The following is a 20,290-nucleotide window of genomic DNA, read 5'->3' as shown; positions in this document are numbered from 1 at the left end:
TAAATTTCTGCTAATGTTGGAAGGGAACCAACTGTAGGTCAGTGAGCACCTACTGAGTCAGAAGCCTCTCTTCAGAGACTTGAACACAAAATCCAGAGTCTCCCGTGTGGGAACTACTGCAGCGTTGAAGGTAAGATCTGTCAATAAGACATTCAACAAATGTCTTATCCCCCTGCTCACCTGGATGCAAGAGATCTCGTGGCACCAATTTAAAGAAAGGATGTGGAAATTATCAACATCACAAAAAAAAAATCTAGGTATTAATACAACACAACTTGTGGGATCTTAGAGTGATAGAGCAACACAGTAAAGATATAGACCCTTCAGCTCAATGAGCCCATGCCAACCACAGTGCCCAACCAGCTAGTCCCAATTTCCTGTGCTCGACCCATATCCCTCTATGCCCCATCACTCGATGTACCCATCTAAGTGCTTTTTTTTTGGCGTGTGCCTGCGTGCGTGCGTCTGTGATGATGTCTTTTTCATGGCTTTTTACAAGGTGCGGAGCAAGAGAGAGAGACTGTGTGGGGCACCATTCCTCACACAGACATTTTCGCTGTATTTTCCCCTTATTTTACGAGGTCGAGTTGCAATCTTGACACTCAACCTGGCATGGACGGAAAGCGTACTTGGGAGCGGACCCAACTAGTTTCGAACCCCAGTCCGGAACCCATGTCGTTGCGCCACCAGCCGGCCCACTAAGTGCTTTTTAAATGATACTATCATACCTGCCTCAACCACTCCCTCTGGCAGTTCATCCCATTAACTTACCACCCTCTGCATGAAAAAGTTGCCCCTACGGTCCCTTTTAAACCTTTTCCCTCTCACCCTAAACCTATGCCCCCAAGTTTTGGTCTCCCATTCCCTGGAGGAAAGACTTGCTCATTTTATCTATGACCTCTATTCTCCTACATTCCAAGGAATAAAGACTTAGCCTGACTAACCTCTCCCTACAACTCAGGCTCCCTAGTCTTGGTAACATCCTTGCAAACCTTTCCAGCACCCTTTCAAGTTTAACCACATCTTTACTGTAAGTGGGCGACACAGCAGTACACAGTACGCCAACGACTTGCACAACTGTAACACAGTTTCCCACCTCCTGTACTTAATGCCTCAACTGAGGGAAGGCCAGTGGGCTAAATGCCTTTCACTACCCTGTCTATCTGTGACACTGCTTTCAACGAATGATGCACTTGTCTATCTATGTCCTTCAGTTCCATTGCACTCCCTTTTGGCCAGCCACTGCTCTGTAGAAATTGGCTGTTGCATTCCATAGAGCAGTGAGAGCATTTGGGATTTTACACTGGCTCTGAAGGCCTTTGGATACCTTAGCCCATAAAAAGGATTAATAATACAAGTCTATCTCAAATGAAGCCTATTAAATTGATTTAGCAAATAAAGGATCTTTCTCACAATTTAAGTGCAGCAAGAAGCCTAAAAGCACCTTGTAACAGCTTTATCCAAAAGTAAAACGAGGTATTAGGGCAGGTAGAGCATGGCCAAAGAGGTAACTCTTTGAGGGGACAGTTACAGGCAGTGTAGTTGTTAAATTCAGAGGTATTTAAAAAGCTAGAACTAGAGAACGCAAAAGTTGGAGTGTTAGGTTGACATAGATAGAATAGAACAGCACAGGAACAGACCCTTCGACCCACAATATTGTGTAGAATTAATAACACCTCATTCCTACTGCACGCACGTGGCCATACCTCTACAGTCTCTGCACATTCATGCACCTATCCAAGAGCCTCTAAAAGGCAGATAAAGGCACACTGACTGCTTACAAATTATGAGCAGGAATGCATAAACTTAAACTCCTCATCATATCCAACAGCCGTTAGGAGGATTAGGTACAAAAAAAAAGGGACAACAACATGGGAGAAGCTGACTTAACAGATGAAGCAAGTCAGCAATATTAGAAAGTTGGTTGAGTGGGCTGTTTAAAAGCCAGTGTCAAGTAAATAATGATTGGATCGTCATACCTAGGACGATTCAGTCTCTGATATACAAACGTACAAGGTTTCTCTCAGCTTCTGATTCATAGTGCATTCTGGTCCTCTTTATCTAACCGCTGAGTAGCTGTGATATTTCTGCCTTGACCTAATGCTTTCATCCATTCAGCAGTCAGAATCACAGGGTCTGTTGACTCTCAGCAACTTGCACCTTGTGAGCCCTATGGGCCAATTGCACTGTACACAATTATAGTTAAATAGAGAGCCTGAATATGTACTCACTTCTGCCGGAAAGCAGTGGCGAACAAACAATACTGGCAGTGATGCTTGCCTTCGCGGCTGAACAGTGCAGAAGCGGTGTGACTCCTCTCATGGGAACGCAAACCCTGCAAGGACATTAGAATCCGATCACACTGACTGCACGGGTATCCACCAAGGGTGGCGTCCACACCAGTGACATCCTCCTCCACCTCCAAGCTCTGCGGCTCGTGTACTCCCCCTGGCAAAGTCTCTGACAATTTTTCCGCTGATGATACGGAAGTAGTTTCTCCATCTGTGTTCTAGTGGGAAGAACAACATTAGGGCATAAGACATTTAGACCATTCAGACCATCGAGGCTGCTCTGCCATTCAAATGAGATCACGGCCAATCCTGCGACTCAAGTCTATTTTTCTGCCTATACCCATAGTGCTCTCTAACCAGTGTCCAAAAAGTCTATTGAGGTCTCAAGGACAAGGAAAGATCCAGTTTCCAAGGCAAAAATTCAAATTCACTGAGTGAAAAAACTCCTTTCATCTCAGCATCAAGTGGCTGATCCCGATTCTGCAGCTCTGTCCCCCAATTCCAGACTCAAATAATCTGTTGACCCTGCAAAATTCCAATAGGATCACCTCTTGCATTCATTAGAGTTTAGAAGGATATGTCCATCAATTCCAAGCCCCGGACAATTCTCTCATCCCAGGAATCAATTTAGTGAATCTACAACTGCAGAAGCACCAGGTACTTCTTTCCATGGGTGTCAAAACAAAATCTGGACTCAGTACTCCAGATGTGGTCTGAAAGCCTTGTAGTAACTTCAGCAAAACTTCCTTACTAATCCCTTGCAAAAATTTGCTCTTTGTATTTGCAGGTTAATTTTCTGTAATTGCCCTGAACACTCACTCTGAATATTAGATTTACTGATCCCCTCACCCTCTGAAAAAAAATTCTGCTTCTCCATTTTGGTGACCAAACTGGATGATATCACCCTTTCCTGAATGTTTCTTCCTATTTCTATCTCACTTAATTAGTCTACATCCATCCAGAAACTGCATTTTTATTGAAGAACCACTTTGGACTGGTCTCTACAATTCATGCTTACAAACATTGCATCCTCTCTAGGAATCAAATACCTCCTAAGATTAAGGAGAGGAAGACAAGTCAGAATATATATTTGGAATTTAGAAGGTTATAAGTAATTTAATCCAAGTTTGGAGAGTGTAGAGGAACTAATCCCTCTTGGACTTGAGAGAATTAGTAAATCATTGCCACCTGGACTTTCACGAAATCATCAGATACATAGAAACATAGAAACATAGAAAATAGGTGCAGGAGTAGGCCATTCGGCCCTTCGAGCCTGCACCGCCATTTATTATGATCATGGCTGATCATCCAACTCAGAACCCAGCCTTCCCTCCATACCCCCTGACCCCTGTAGCCACAAGGGCCATATCTAACTTCCTTTTAAACATAGCTAATGAACTGGCCTCAACAGTTTGCTGTGGCAGAGAATTCCACAGATTCACCACTCTCTGTGTGAAGAAGTTTTTCCTAACCTCGGTCCTAAAAGGCTTCCCCTCTATCCTCAAACTGTGACCCCTCGTTCTAGACCTCCCCAACATCGGGAACAATCTTCCTGCATCTAGCCTGTCCAATCCCTTTAGGATCTTATACGTTTCAATCAGATCCCCCCTCAATCTTCTAAATTCCAACGAGTACAAGCCCAGTTCATCCAGTCTTTCTTCATATGAAAGACCTGCCATCCCAGGAATCAATCTGGTGAACCTTCTTTGTACTCCCTCTATGGCAAAGATGTCTTTCCTCAGATTAGGGGACCAAAACTGCACACAATACTCCAGGTGTGGTCTCACCAAGGCCTTGTACAACTGCAGTAGTACCTCCCTGCTCCTGTACTCGAATCCTCTCGCTATAAATGCCAGCATACCGTTCGCCTTTTTCACCGCCTGCTGTACCTGCATGCCCACTTTCAATGACTGGTGTATAATGACACCCAGGTCTCGTTGCACCTCCCCTTTTCCTAATCGGCCACCATTCAGATAATAATCTGTTTTCCTATTTTTGCCACCAAAGTGGATAACTTCACATTTATCCACATTAAATTGCATCTGCCATGAGTTTGCCCACTCACCCAACCTATCCAAGTCACCCTGCATCCTCTTAGCATCCTCCTCACTGCTAACACTGCCACCCAGCTTCGTGTCATCCGCAAACTTGGAGATGCTGCATTTAATTCCCTCATCCAAGTCATTAATATATATTGTAAACAACTGGGGTCCCAGCACTGAGCCTTGCGGTACCCCACTAGTCACCGCCTGCCATTCTGAAAAGGTCCCGTTTATTCCCACTCTTTGCTTCCTGTCTGCTAACCAATTCTCCACCCACACCAATACCTTACCCCCAATACTCCTGCTCATAAAAGATAGCAAAAAAAGCAAAACTCTTTTCCACAAAAGGCAGCCGAATTTTAAAACCTGATATTGATAGGTTTCTCTTACCCAAAGATTTTAATAGGGAAAGATGGGTATATGCAGATCAGCCGTGATCTCACTGAATGGCAGAGAAGGCCCAAGGAAATGAAAGGCCAGGTCTTGTTCCGATGTTGCACATGTGTGGTGTGTAAGACCTACTTTCCCCAAAGGAAGAAAACTCACAGGCAATAGAATCATGTGATTAGAAAGGGATCTGGTTCAGTCAGTCTGGCTGCTCTCAAAAGAGTGCACCATCTGCCTGCCTATCAGTTGATTTATGGGTTAATTTCCACCGATCACCAGTCTTTGTTTGGGCCTTTGTCTGAAGGATGACTCAGCAGTGTATAACCAAGGGGCAAAGTGGAACCCTTCACTATGGCACAGATGCACAGGCCCAGTAGAAGTCAGGTTTCTGTTGGCAGAACAGATCAGTTTTGATAAATAGTACGAAGGTTCCAAAACATAAATAGAAAGAAACGTTATCAGTTTTATAGTACACAACAATGGCATGCACACTGCACAATCACACTGCAATCCAAGCCGGATAGCAAGGCCTTTGTAATGACATGTATAGGGACCCGTTTGAAAAGCTGGCACAAAGCTTCCAACAATAAAACTCACCTCTTCACCAGTGTGGACATTATCCAGAGATTCGCCAAATGCAACGTGCTTGCGAAGGTGGTTCGATATAGCTCTGGGCGTTGGGTGGACTTCGAAACAGAAGCTGCACTTGTAACCAACAACGTTCCGCTCCTTGAGTAATGAAACGGGGCTTGATGCCTGAGCATCAGCAGACTGAAAGATAAAACAGTATGAGTATTCAGATGTGGAAGATTTGGAGAGGATGCAGAAAGTTTACCAGGATGCTGCCTGGATCAGAGAGTATGAGCAAAAAAAAAAGAGGTGGAACAAACTTGGCTCGTTTTCCCTGGTGCGTCAGAAGCTGAGAGAAGACTTGATAGAAGATTATAACATTACAAGAGGCACTGATAGGATAGGTAGCCAGTCGTTTACCTAAGGTAGTGACGTTGAATACCAGCAGGCATAGCTTTACGAGAGGGGCAAGTTTAAAATGCGATGAGCAGGGCAACACACACACACACATGCACTCTCACTAAGCTGGATGTCTGAAATACGCTACAAGGGATGGTAGAGGAAGTAGATACAATAGTGGCATTCAAGAGATGTTCAGATAGGCACAAAGATATGCAAGCAATGATGGGATATGAATTACGTGCAGGCAGAAGTGATTACTTTAATCTGGCATCATGATTGGCACAGGCACTGCAGGCCAAAGAGCCTGATCCTATGCTGCAGGTACTACGCAGTTGTGCCGGGTTTACATCCTCAGGATTGATCGGGGGGGGGGGGGAAACACAAATTGTTGACGCTTACTTACATTTTTATGGCAGCAGTTGTGGTTTGTGGGAAGCATACTCACTTCTGAATTACAGGGTCAATGGCTTGGGTCCCACACCAGAGACTTGAGGTAATTGGTTTATTACTGTCACATGTACCAAGATACATTGGTAAACTTTTATTTGGATGCCATCCAGACAGAGCATTCCATACACAAGCTCAAAAGCCAAAAAAAAAAGCAGAATTGAGAAAATATTATCAACAACATGCAGTGCAGGTAAACAAAGAATAAAGGTCAGGACAGCCATGGCACGATGAGGCATAGACAGAGTGGACAGCCAACACCTTTTCCCATAGGGCTGAAACAGCTAATATGGGAGGACATAATGTTAAGGTGACTGGAGGAAAGTATAGGGGGCTGTCCGAGGTGGGTGTGTGTGTGTGTGTGTGTGTGTGTCTATACACACACACACACACACACACACAGAGTGGTGACACTACGGAACACGATTCCGGGGGTGGTGGTAGAGGCAGATACATTAGGGGCAATTAAGAGACTTTTGGAAAAGCACATGAATGGAAAAAAAAGGAGGGCTATGTGGGTGGGAAAAGTTAGATTGACCTTGAAGTAGGTTAAAAGGTCAGTATAACATTGTGAACCAAAAGCGCTGTACTGTGCCATAATGTTCTATTTTTTGATGACAAGATAGAAAGAGATCAAGAGTTAATTTTATCTTATAGCAGGTCTGTTCAAGTCAGTAGGATAGAAACAATCCTTAAGCCTGGTAGGACATGTTCTCAAGCTGTTGCATCCTCTGTTCAATTTGGGGGGAGGGGGGTGGGGCAGTGATTGGGGAGAACATGAGAATGACCAGGCTGGGAGGGGAGGGGTCCTTAATTATGCTGGTTGCTGTCCCGAGGCAACAGGAAATGTAGATGAAGTCAATGGAGTGGAGGCTGGTTAAATCTATGCTGTGTTGTTGGATGTGTAACCTTTCAGATGAAACATTAAACCATGACCCTTTCTACTCTCCCTGGTAAATGTACAAAAATAAAAACATTGAAATATTTAAATATAAAACAAGTAGGTCTACTAGCTAGAAAATGCTTATACTCAAAATGCCATCATTGAAACAAACCCTCTGGTCGTTAGCTTGTTCTTTGTTGGAACTCCCTGTGGAAAAAAATCGACTCCCTCATTTCCTAACATCACACCTCAGAAGCCCGTCATGTAGCACGCAGTAATATGTTCTGAGATTTCCTGAAAATGTAGTAATACAAATTAAAATCTTTTTGTCATTTATATGCACGGAGCACAAAACTCAAACAAGAGGGACTGTGCAGCAGTAGGACTATATCTCATTAGAGAAATTTGGGATCAGCAAGCCCAAAAATGGGTGGAGAAATGAAGATTTATTTATAGCTTAAATGATGCAGGCATCACTGACAAGGCCACTATCGCCCTTGAGAAGGTGGCGGTGAAGCACCTTGACTGACAGCTGTGGTCCTTCTGGCTGGTGTGCAGAGAGCTCTAACATTTAGCTACAGTAGTGATACATTTCCAAGTCACATCAAGATGTGACAGGAAGAGGAACCTGTGTAGAAAACTTGTGCACCTGCAGCTCTTGTCCTTCATGGCAGTGGAAGTCACTGATTTGGGAGGTGTTGATTAAATTAAACTAAAATGAGCCCAGTGAAGCTCCAAGAAGCCTCATTTACTCAGGAAAAAAAATTCAAACATATTTTCTTTTAAGAGAATGTAATAATACCACAGAAAGACACTACATTTTTCTTTTTAAAAATCATTTTTATAAACTGAGCTCATTTATTTAGGATTCATGTCTCGATCAAATGTTACTATGAGTTATTTCTAACATCCAATGAACATGGACTTTCTATTTCTGTCTCATAGTACTGCCTGGCAATGGAATCTGCACAGCAATCCAAAAATAAACTTGAAAAGTCATTAATATTTAAAATCAGCATCTTCACTTTGTGACAGAACTGCCACTAGAGGAATAGTGATAAAAGTGCTATTAAAAATGCAAGGATCACATCTCCTAAGAGAATTTCCCCAGTCCCCTATTAGAAGAGTACAAGAAATAGGAAAAGTAAGCTATTTGGGCCCTTTGGTCAGCCCCACCATTCAAGGTCCTTATTGGTCTTTTACCATAATACCGTGTTCCTGCACAATCCTCATATCCTTCAATTCCTCCAAATCCACAACTATATCAATCTTAGTTCTGACTGCAGTTAATGATTAGCATCCAGGATAGAGAATTTTCTCCTTATTTCACACTAAGATAGCCTCCACTGATTTAGGATAATGATTCAATTTGTATGATCCCAACATAGCTTCCTGATTTCTACGGCTTTTCTAACACTTTCAGAATCTATGCAAAGATCTTGATGGGATGCAATGTTTAATGAAAATGTAAGGGCATTACCATCATAGCCCATACATCTACACAGACGGTAGCTAAATATTAGCTAGTTCAATGGGATTACAGTTCCATTACTTAACCAAACCTTTGAACTTAACTCTTTAATGGTTCCACATAGTTGAATAGTAATAAGGATTCTATTACCATTTTCTTAACTTATAATACATGTTGAAAGTAATTTCTTATTTCTCAAAAGTCAATTTTACTTGGTTAAGTTCAATATAATTTGCCATTTCATAAACCTTGCATTCCTATATCAGCCTCCAGAGATTATAAGTCCCAAGGTGCTCAGCTGTCAGCTGAGTCCATTGGAGCCATAGCATGAGAAACATGTAAGTTACATATAATTTAAGTTTACCCTAGCTTATGGTTGTCCTCATCTTGTAATGAACGCGCAGCTGCAAATAGCTATTTTCAGTGGCATTTCTACTGTACATATGCCTATGACAATAAACTTAACAATCCACTTTACAAAGCAAACTCCTACAAACACGATTAGGCTAGGGTTAAATCGGGGGCTGCTGGGCAGTGTGGCTCAAAGGGCCAGAAGGACCCATTCTGTGCTGTATCTCAATAAATAAAAATAAAATAAATGGAACAGGTATGTTCACAGCCAGCAACGTGTTTTGGTTACTGGTCAGATGAACACCAGAGAAATCTCCAACTATTGCCTGCAAGAGTGCCATGGAGTCTTTTGGGAGCGCATATGGGACCTTGCATTAATATACAGTCAGAGAAACAGCCTTCAAGCCCACCCATTTACACCAGCGGGCCGCAAAGCATGCGCTACCGGGCCGCGAGGAAACGATATGATTTGGCAATAGAAGTCAGCTGCACCTTTCCTCATTCCCTGTCAAGCCCATTGTTGAGCCATTACGCATGTGTCATCCATGTCAACTCCTCGAGCTTGCAAATGACGGCGGACTGAAAAGTATGCTTGACATAACATCTCTGCCGGCATTCTGGATCAAAGTCAAGGCTAAATATCGTGAGATAGCCACGAATGCACTGAAAACGTTGCTTCCATTTCCAACATATCTCTGCGAAGCGGAGTTTTCTGCAATGAATGCAACGAAAACTAAATTGCGGAACAGACTGGACATAATGAACCCCCTTCGAGTATCGCTGTCTCCCATCACCCCTCGATGGCACTGTCTTGTTGCAGGGAGACAAGCCCAGGGCTCCCACTGATTCAGCAATATTGGTGTGTTGCAATTATTTTATATGTTCATACGAGGGAAATATGCGGTGTGCTTAATATCCAAACGTTACTTAAAATGTTATGATGTTCCTGTTGACTTACTTATATAACCATTACAGCATGGAAACAGGCCATCTCAGCCCTTCTAGTCCGTGCCGAACGCTACTCTCACCTAGTCCCACCGACCTGCACTCACCCCATAACTCTCTATCCTTTCCTGTCCATATACCTATCCAATTTTTCTTTAAATGATAATATCGAACCTGTATCTACCACTTCTACTGGAAGTTCGTTCAACACTTACTTCAAGCTCCCATGATAATTGACTTATCACTATATTCATGCGAGGAAAATAGCGCTGTGTGTTTAATATTAAATTCGTTAGATAAACCCTTTCAGAAACGAAATTGAGTGTATTAGGCACTTATCACTGATATTCCGGTCATGATTAATACCCCCCCCCCCACCGGAGTCGCCAAAAATGATTTGCAGGGGGAGAAAAGGGGGCAGGTACTCACGCATGCGCACTGGTGCCTGCACAAGGCTTCATGGTCATTGTAGTCTTTCTCTGGGTAAACACAACATATTTGAATGGTACTCTTGTCCTTTGGCAACCATCCCCCCCCACCCCCCGGTCGGCCGGTCTGCAAGAATATTGTAAGTATTAAACCGGTCTGCAGTGCAAAAAAGGTTGGGGACCCCTGATTTACACTATCAACAATAACCATTCTCATTATCCCTACATTGTGATCAACTAATCCCATAATTCTCATGCTAGAGACAAATTCCTGTGACCAATTAACTGACCCATACTGCCTTTGGCATGTGGGAGGAAACCAGAGTATCGAAGTGAAACTCATGCCATTGCAGTGAGAATGTGCAAACTCTACTGGGAAAGTCAGGTGTCTAGCACTGCGAGGCAGCTGCTCTACTTGCTGCGCCATCCGGGGCACCCTCAACTCAAAGGCTACATCATGCAATGTTACAGGTCTGCCAAGAATGCAGCATGAATTTAAAAATCTCTGGGTGTTCAAGCCCATTGCTTTTGACCTTGGTGACAAACCTGATACTCACCAAACCTCAGCTGACACATCAATTGTGTAGCTGAAACACCGACAAGCCAAAGAACAGAGAATATTACAAGATGCACTTCCAAAATTTTACAAAGCTTCCACTGTTTATTTGGCAGCAGTTTCCGAACCCAAAATTTGTTTGGCTCGTGAAAGATCATTTCCTCTTAAAAATCAAATTCAACTTGTTAATCCCTCTCTACTGCTCCCCTTTTTCCAAAGCCACACAGATTAAATGTCAGTTATGGGAGAATGGTACGTAAACTATTCCCCTACTCCAATGGGGTGCTTCCTTTCGCAATATTTTTTCACCTCTAAACAAACGGTACATTAACCTGTCTCAGCGTTCAGGAACACAGGACCCAGACTCCTAATGATACCATAGTTATGTTGACCCACACAATGCAACCACCGATTTTCACCTTGAACCCAAATGTTTAAACAAGACTGTCTGAAGTTTACCCTTGCTGTTACAGAAAGGTTAACCATTGTGGAACACTTCTGTCCTATAACTACACTATGTGGCTTTTATAAAGTAAAAAGCCCACAGATGTTGCAAATCTGAAATAAGAACAGTGAATGCCAGAAATACCCAGTCAGGCAGCATCTACACAGTGAGAAACACAGACAATGCTTCCTTCCAGCTGTTGATTCTCCTTCAGCCTAGCATAACTGTTGTAGCTCTTTGACAGAATTTCCAGTGAGATTGATCCCCCAGCTCTTCTCCATGGGCCTGTAAATAGCCATCATTCAAATTTTTTTATCATCACCTTCAGCAAGTTGTTTTTGAATCTGTTCCACCCATTGTCCTAACATTTCAGAGGAAACTCCCAAGAGACTGCAGATGCTGGATGAACTCAAAAGGTCAGGCAGCAGCTGTGGAGGGGAATGTACAGTCGGTGTTCTGATCCAAGACCCTCCATTGGAAGATAGAAGGGAGAGAGCCAGTATAAAAAGGTCAGGATTGAGTTCAGGAACGGGGTGGAGCAAGAAATAGTAAGTGATCAGTGGATCCAGATGAGGTGGTGAAAGGCAGGAGGAGGAGGACAGAAATTGGAAGGTGATAGGTGGAGGCAATAGAGTTACAGATATTGGAATCTCATAGGAGAGAAGGTGGAACATGTAATCACCTGCTTTTCACCTTTTCATAATGACCATCTCTCCCTCAATCTTTCAGTCCAAATGAAGGTTCTTGACCCAAAACATCCATCGTCCATTTCCCTCCACAGATGCTGCCTGGCCCACTTTCAGTCAGTTCCCTGCTTAAGGAGATTGCTATACTCCAATAGGTGACATCTAAAAGTAAGGAGGGGACAAGAACAGCTGTGACTCTAAACTCTCAGCAAAATAGCTGACCCAAAAACTACCCAGGGAAATGATGCAGCATACTAGGGTTTATAAGAGCAATTAGGGATGGGTAATAAATGCCAGCATGACCAGTGATGCTCAGAACCTATGAATGAATACGGTTTAACAGTTCTACGAAAAGCAATTTACATAGGGATTAGTCCAGAACAACCAGGCAATGCTTTAACATCACAGCCAATGTGTGTTTTAGGAAATAAGCTATCATACAATGGGGCAATGAAATAATAGTCATAGAGAGAAGCAACATGGAAACAGGCCCGTTAGCCCACCAAGCCCAAGGCAAACATCAAATCACCCATTCACACTAAGCGCTACAATAATTTGTCAAATGTAGTTAAGAGGGGCAAGCTTAGACAGGCATCTTGCTGAGCATGGATGAGCTGAAAAGGTGGGTATGTTTCTGTGCATTAACTACTCTGACACTCTAATCCATTCCTTACTCTCATCAATTCCTCCCCCAGATTCTGCCACTCACTTACATACTTGAGACAATTTACAGTGGCTAATTAATCTACCAACTCATATTTTTGAGATGTGGAGGAAGCTGAAGCACTTGGGGGGAAAATCCACTTGGTCACGGGGATAATGTGTAAATTCCACACAAACTAGACTGTAGATCAGCACTGAACCTGGGCTTCTTCTGATTTCTACACATAAAAACTTGAAGAGATACAGGGAAGGCTATTGAAGTCATGAGTGGGGAGAAATTCAGTCAAAAGAAATCATTAAGGTCTTCACCAGGAAAGAGAGCAACTGCAAATATAAAGAGATAGAGGGTGGCTTGCTTCTGAGTGACAGCTCTGGCAAAAGGCCCAGAACTCCAGCTGCTGAGAGCCCAAAGGAGATGGCAACTGAAGTCTTTTCTCAGGAAAGTTATGCTTGGGAAGCGTTACTAAAGCACGCGTACAGAGTGAGAGCAGCGGAAGTAAATCTGGCTGAGGATATTTCAAGCCAAATCAGGTGCAAAGACAGACTAAACCCCATGTGAAACCAGGAGAGAACATAGCTTCTGCAAACCAAAAGTGGCATCAGCCTCAGGATCTTTCTCTCTCTCTCTCTCTATATAATAGTCAGATTGTCAGCACAGCCTGGAGACTGAATGCAGCAACTGGATCAGGGGAAGCATTCTTAAAGACTGTTCCATTGCTAATTTATGGCAACAAATGAGACACAGCAGGCTGAAAGTATTTTCCACAAAAAGGTGCTCTAAACAGCAATATCCAAAGGGACAAGCACAGGGAAAGTGTCAAGTTTTGGAAGCATGGTAAAGTTCTAGGAGACAGTCTGAAGGATAGAGGATATGGATTAGTAGATTTCTGTCCATTCAGAGTAACAACAAAGGAATTTATAATGGTGGAAGGAGAAACTATCATGTGGGCGATTTCATCAGGGCGTACAACAATAGCTCATTCTTTGAAAAGCTCATGTGAGGCCATCAAGAAAGTAACTAAATCAAGAGGTGAATAACAAAGGCAAGGGGGAGGGGCAGAGGACGTCCCTTTTCATAGGAATGTGCACCTCATCAAACTGAATGAACTGGGAAGAGAGGGTGGGAGTCACAAGAACAACAAATTGGGGTATGGAGGCACAGAGGGTATAAAGTTCAAGAATTTGGTTCAACATAAATCAAACCAGTGAGAAATGGGAGAGGAGAAAAACGCTTTTAAACAATAATTTGAGTCCTGAGGCAGGGATAAATTTTAACAGGAAATAGAAAAGGTAGAGCAATGTTATGATAGTCACGGGGGATTTCAACATGCAGTTAGATTGGGAAAATCAGGTCAGTGCTGGATCCCAAGAGAGGGAATTAGTAAAATGCCTATGAGATGGCTTTTTTAGAGCAGCTTGTGGTTGAGCACGCTAGAAGACAGACAATTCTGGATTAGGTGCTGCATAATGAAACGGATTTGATTAGGGAGTTTAAGGTAAAGGAACCTCTCGGAGACAGTGATCGTAATAAGACGAAATTCACCGTGCAGTTTGAGAAGGAGAAGCTAAAGTCAGATGTGTCAGTATTATGGTGGAGTAAAGGGAATTACAGAAGTACAAGAGAGTTGCTGACCAAAGTTGATTGGAAAGGGATGACAGAACAGCAGTGGCATGAGTTTTTGGGGGCAATGCGGAAGGTGTAGGATATATACATGTTAACGATGCAGAAGTAGGGAGGATGAGGCAACTGTGCCTGACAGGGGAAGTCAAAGACAGCATAAAAGCAGAAGAGAGGGGCATATAATTTTGCAAAAATTAGTGGGAAGTTAGATGATTGAGAAGCTTTTAAAAACCAACAGAAGACAACTGATAAAAATACAGGGAGAGAAACAATGAAATATCAAGGTCAGCTAGGTGCTAATGTTCAAGAGGATACCAAATGATTTTGCAGATATATAAAGAATAAAGAGTGGACATTGGACCACTGGAAAATGAATCTGAGATAGCAATGAAGGACAAAGAAATAGCGGATGAATTAAATTAGTATTTTACTTCAGTCTTCACTGTGGATGACACTAGCAGTATGCCAGAAATTTGAGACTGTCAGAGGGCAGAAGGAAGTGTCATTACTATTGTCAAGGAAAAGCTGCTTGGGAAGCTGAGGGATTGGAAGATATTGTAGATAAGTCACCTGGACCAGATGGACTACATCCCAGGGTCCTGAAAGAGGTAGCTGAAGAGACTGTGGAGGCACTAGTAATGGTCTTTCAAGAATCACTGGATTCTGGAATGGTTCTGGAGGACCAGAAAATTGCAAATGTCTTTGCTGTCTTTAAGAAGGGAAATTATAGACCAGTAGGCCTGACTCCAGTGTTTGAGAAGATGCTGGAATCCATTATTGAGGATGAGGTTTCAGGATACTTGGATGCACATGATAAAGTAGGCCAAAGTCAGCATTTCTTGCCAAATCGACTGGAATTCTTTGAGGAAATAACAGGTAGGATAGATAAGGGAGAGTCAGTAGATGCTATTTAATTTGATTTTCAGAAGGCCTTTGACAAGGTGCCACACAAAGCTGCTAAACAAGAGCCCATGGTATTACAGGAAAAATAGTAGCATGGATAGAAGATTGGCTGACTGGCAGGAGGCAGAGTCAAAATAAAGGTGGCCTATTTTGTTTGGCTGCTGGTGACTGGTGGTGTTCTGCAGGTGTCTCTGTTGGGACCACTTCTTTTCATGTTATATGTCAATGATTTGGATGATGGAATTGTTGGCTTTAAGGACAAGTTTACAGATGATACAAAGATAAGCGGAAGGGCAGATAGTGTTGAGGAAGCAGGGAGTCTGCAGAAGGACTTACATTAAGGGAATTGACAAAAAAGTGGCAGATGGAATACAGTGTAAGGAAGTGTCAAAAATCAGGGGTGCAAAATTTGGTAGTCCTTGTGCATAATTCCATAAAGGTCAACTTGCAGGATGAGCCAGTGATAAGGCAAGCATATGTAATGTCAGCATACATTTCAAGAAGACTAGAATACAAGAGCAAGGATGTGATGCTTGAGGCTTTTTAAAACATTAGTCAGGCTGTACTTGAGAGTATTAAGAGGAATTTTGTGTCCCTTATCTAAGAAAAGATGTGCTGGCATTAGAGAGCATCTGGGGAGGTTGACCAGAATAATTCCTGGATTGAATGAGTTAACATACAGTATGAAGAGCATTGGACGACACTGGGCCTATACTCACTAGATTTAGAAGAATGAGGGGGAATCTCATTGAAAGGCGTAGCGTGTTTCCTATAGAGGGAGACACAGGATTGGCCTCAGAATAGAGGGACGTCCATTTAGAAGAGGGATGAGGAGGAATTTCTTTAGCCAGAGGATGGTGCAATTTACTGCCACGTAAGGCCGTGGAAGTGAAGTCATGAGTATATTTAAAGCAGAGGTTGGTAGGCTCCTGGTTAGTCAGAGCATCAAAGGTTACAGTGAGAAGGCAGGAGAATGGGTTTGAGAGGGATAATAAATCAGCCATGATGGAATGGCAGGGCAGGCCTAGTGGGCTGAGTGGCCTAATTCTGTTATATCTTATGGATAGACAATCTGCGTGTATGAAAAATACATAGACAATTTCTGGAGCTTCTTTAATCTTTTAGCACATCCCTTAGCATTTACCAGCCAGCAAAGCACTTTTGAAATGGTCACTGACACAGCAGGGCAAAACCCTTTCTGCAGAGCACGCTCACACACACAGCACTAGGCAAATGACTGGATTAATATGCCTGCAATGATGTAAACACGCTAATCTGGTTATTTGCCTAATGCTGCTTGTGGGAGACTCGCGTACACACAGCACTTGCGGCAAACGCCCTTCTCTTTGATATTGCCATGGGATCTTTTCTGTCCACCTGAGGTCCAAGTCACAAGAAGGTACCCACTGACCACTGCAGTGTAGCATCAGCCTAGATTCGTGTACCCAAGACCACGGAGGGGGACTGTCCTTACAATTTGCTGTCGCAGAGGAAAGGATGGTATACTGGTTTGTAGCCCACTGACAAGGGACAATGGAAGATGCAATCCACACTTTTAATACAATGCACTGGACTCAGGGCAGTGGAGTGCATTGGGCTAGAGTGAGCAAGAGGCACAAATGTCTAGTTCATTGCAAGCAGCATCAGAGGCAGATGGGCTAGTGAATGAGGGGCCATCAAGGCATTGAGAATAGGAGTAGAGACATTATGTTGCAGTTATACAAGTCACTGGCAAAGTTACACTTGAAGTACTGTGTTTAGATGTGGTCACCCTGTTACAGGAAATAGATGGAGAGAGTGCATTAGAAATTTTTATGAGTGTTGCCAGGATTGGAGGGACTGGGTTGTAGGAAAAGATTGGCCAGGCTGTATCTTTAGTCTTTGGAACATCAGAGAACACAAGGCAACCTTACAGAAATAAGGAATAGGTGGATGTAATAAGTCTTTTCCCCAGGGGAAGTCCAAAACTAAGGGGCATAGGTTCAAGGTGAGGGGAAAGAATTCAAAGGGATCCGAGGGGCATATTGTTCCACAAAGGTGGTAGTGAATATATGGAACAAGCTGTAAGAGGAAGTGGTTGAGGCTGTTACAATGGTATCATTTTAAGAACACGTCGAGGAGGGCTCAGGCTTAGATTGATGTGGGCCAGACACAGGAAATTAGGGCTGGCTGGATGGGCTGGCACCACAGTTAACACTGACTCCTTTGGGCCAAGGGGCCTGTAAACATACTGTACTCTAATGAATTCATGACCAGGGCTGTTGGAGAAAACACATTTGAATTCAAATATGTATCCTAGTTATCTCAAAGTGATCTTGAAGATTCAAAGTCAGAGTAAATAAACGCAAAGCAGAAGCTGGTTTCTGTCTCTCACATGCGTACGCACTTACAGGTTGAACTATCCTAGCTCTTACAAGCAAATCTCCCTTTCTCACATTCCATCGCATGATATTTGCATGTATTCAAAGTATTAAACTGTAAAGACCATTTATCTAACTTTTGCAAAAGAAGAGTGGGAAGTGGCAGCAATGACAGAAACAAACAGGAGAAAGATCGGACAGGAAAAGATGTTTGGGTAAAATCTAGATAGATCAGTTTCCATTGACCTATGTAACGAAATCATGGGGGAGTGATTTATGATCTTTGATGGGCTGTTATGGTGCTGGACAATGTGAAAGTCAGGAAGTTTGGGGGAGGGGGAACAATAAGCTAATGTGGTAGTTGTGAGAAGCTAAGCCTTCAAATACACTGGCCAAATTAATGATAGATAGCATCAAGATGTACTCACGGAGTGCACTGAAGGCAATTTATGAGATAAGTTTATTGAACAACCAAAGTTTCTTATTAGTGTTCTACAGTGAGAGTTAGTAGTGAGATCTGTGGAACGATGATCATGGAATTTCATGAGCTTTATTTTTGCTGCTGCTTGAGCGGAGGGTGGGGGGGCTTTGGGGTTCTAATGTTTCTGTCATTCACTCTGTTTTTTTCCTGTTTTGTGGTGTTTGCAAAGAGCAAGAATTTCAGGTTGTATACTATACATTCACTGATATTAAAATGAATCATTCTGAACCATTTGAGGTTAAAAGTGGTGTCACCAAATTGAAATACAAGTTCTTGTATGTCAGACAAGTTGATCGATGTAAATGTGGAAGACATAGAAAAATTCTAAATACCAATGATAGATAAGCAATGACAAGTATTTAGCGGAATAATTTAGCATTTAATAAGGGACCATTTCCTCAAGAATTTACAAAAAACAAGTAGTTCAACTATGGATATCTATAAAAGTTAGGATTCAAGGAAGATGACAGAAGGATAATTAAGGTTTTAGAATCCAAAGGATGAACAAGAAATGATTAAAGAGAAAACAAAACCAACAACAAACTGGGAAAGACAAACTATTGTAAACACTTTCACAGGTATGCAAAAATGAACTTCAAAAGTGGGTTGCTTACAGAAGGAAAGTTATTACATGAAAATATTTTAAGTACAACTTCACATCCGACAATGTTTTTAAACATTGTGAAGTTAAGGAATCAAGCACTGACAAAGAAATAGAAATTATTGAGAATTTTAAAAAAACAAATTCCCTGAACACAACAACAGTCATCTTGAGGGTTTAAAAGAGGAGACTGCAGTGACTTTGGATGCATCAGACTGCATTTTCTTGGATTCCCATCGTGTAAAGATACTGATGCAGGGAAAGAAGAGTTCATGGAACAACTATGGATCAGATCATTTATTGCACAGAATCATTGGCCCCTTGCTGGTGTGGAATGTTCTCTGTCTTCTGGGAGTCTAGCAGGACGTCACCAAGGATCTTAGAAGAGGCAGCTTGCTGGCCTCACAGAACAGCTTTGACAGCTGATGAAGCCCTGACCCTGGACTGTCCCAGCTATGAGGTCAGGCCTACTAAATATTTGTGAAATTATTTGACATTAAAGTGTTCGATAGCACCTAGGACACATTAGAAGCAATATAATTAAAAACACTAACATTTTACATTTTAAATGTTCAATGAAACATATTCACACTCAAAGTTAACTCAAATCATTAATGTAATAAAATAACAATTCTCTCCTTTCAGCTAATTTCACTTATTTGTTCAAATAAACACTCTACTATACTTGAATCAGCTTCATCGAGCACAAGCTTGGCAAGTACGCTTTCCAACCTTCAGAACTGAAAAACCCCACTAGAGCACTGTTGGGGCCTCTAGTAGCTTGGGTAGGTGCCAAGGCAGAAGACACCAGTGCCAACTTACACCCACAGCAATGCTGGAATCCAGATCATCCACAGGGTAACACAGACAACTTCCAGAATTAGTGCTGGCACTGGGATAGAAGGACTGCCCCAATATTTTGACTGGCTGGAGTCAACGTATGATTTGTGAATCGGAAATCATGTTTGATTTCTCAGTCAACTTTGTCACGGCTCCTGCATCTTGTTGCTCGTTCCTTGTAACACTATACTCTGTATTATTTTATTGTCCTTCCCTTTGTACAACCTCAATGTACTTACATTGTGAGAAGATCTGTACGGATAGAATGAAAAACAAAGTTCTTCACTGTGTCTTGGTACATGTGACCAATTACCAGTTTAATAAATGCCAGGGACTTCAAGGTTTCAACTAGCAAAGTAGGGGAACTTTCAACATAGTTAAAATCAGAATTTTGAAAATTATTAAATACCATGAAGAGTTTACTATAGAATATTAGGGCTCATCTAGGTGGGGTCACATAATGGGCTGAATCTTTGAAAAGCAGGTACCAAAGGCAACAGTTAAAGGTCAGTGATTCTGATGGAATACACGTGTTGAGTTCAGATTGCCGGATTCAGGAGTGGATGGGGAAATGGGGCTTCCAGCAGCAGAATCGTCTCTCTGGGATGCCCCAGTCTTAAGTGGGGAAGTTGTCCCTCACATTCTGCATCAACTAATAACTGGTGCAAGATCTGAGACCTCAAAAGGCACTTCAGACCAAGAAAGCAGGTTCTACCTCCACATTCAGGTTAGGTAAGCAAGGGAGTGAGGAGAAGCATAGATTATGGATTGCTTAACGGGACACAGAACAAAAACAGGGAACGAACACACTCAGGTATGAGGCGACACTGGAGAAGCTAGTGTTTTCTCCCTAGGGCAGGGGAGATTAAGAGGGGGCTGTAAGGGGCATGGGCAGGGGAAACGGCAGGAAACCTGAC

The 20,290-nt window shown here is 42.6% G+C and overlaps 1 protein-coding gene across 8 annotated transcripts in view; it reads right to left on the bottom strand.

Annotated features, from left to right (window-relative positions):
• The window catches only part of znf462 (zinc finger protein 462), a 130,940-nt gene that overhangs the window by 21,934 nt on the left and 88,716 nt on the right, over positions 1-20,290 (bottom strand). For all 8 annotated transcript variants that reach the window (XM_063049116.1, XM_063049114.1, XM_063049115.1 and 5 more), the window contains 2 exons: positions 5,318-5,491; positions 2,232-2,335 (listed from right to left, as the gene is read on the bottom strand). In XM_063049116.1, coding sequence (XP_062905186.1) covers positions 2,232-2,335; positions 5,318-5,491 — 278 coding nt within the window. The remainder of the gene's footprint in view (positions 1-2,231; positions 2,336-5,317; positions 5,492-20,290) is intronic.

This window comes from Mobula hypostoma, chromosome 5 (assembly GCF_963921235.1).
Source record: "Mobula hypostoma chromosome 5, sMobHyp1.1, whole genome shotgun sequence".
In the NCBI taxonomy this organism is placed as follows: domain Eukaryota; kingdom Metazoa; phylum Chordata; class Chondrichthyes; order Myliobatiformes; family Myliobatidae; genus Mobula; species Mobula hypostoma.
This window is presented reverse-complemented; position numbering and strand designations above follow the sequence as displayed.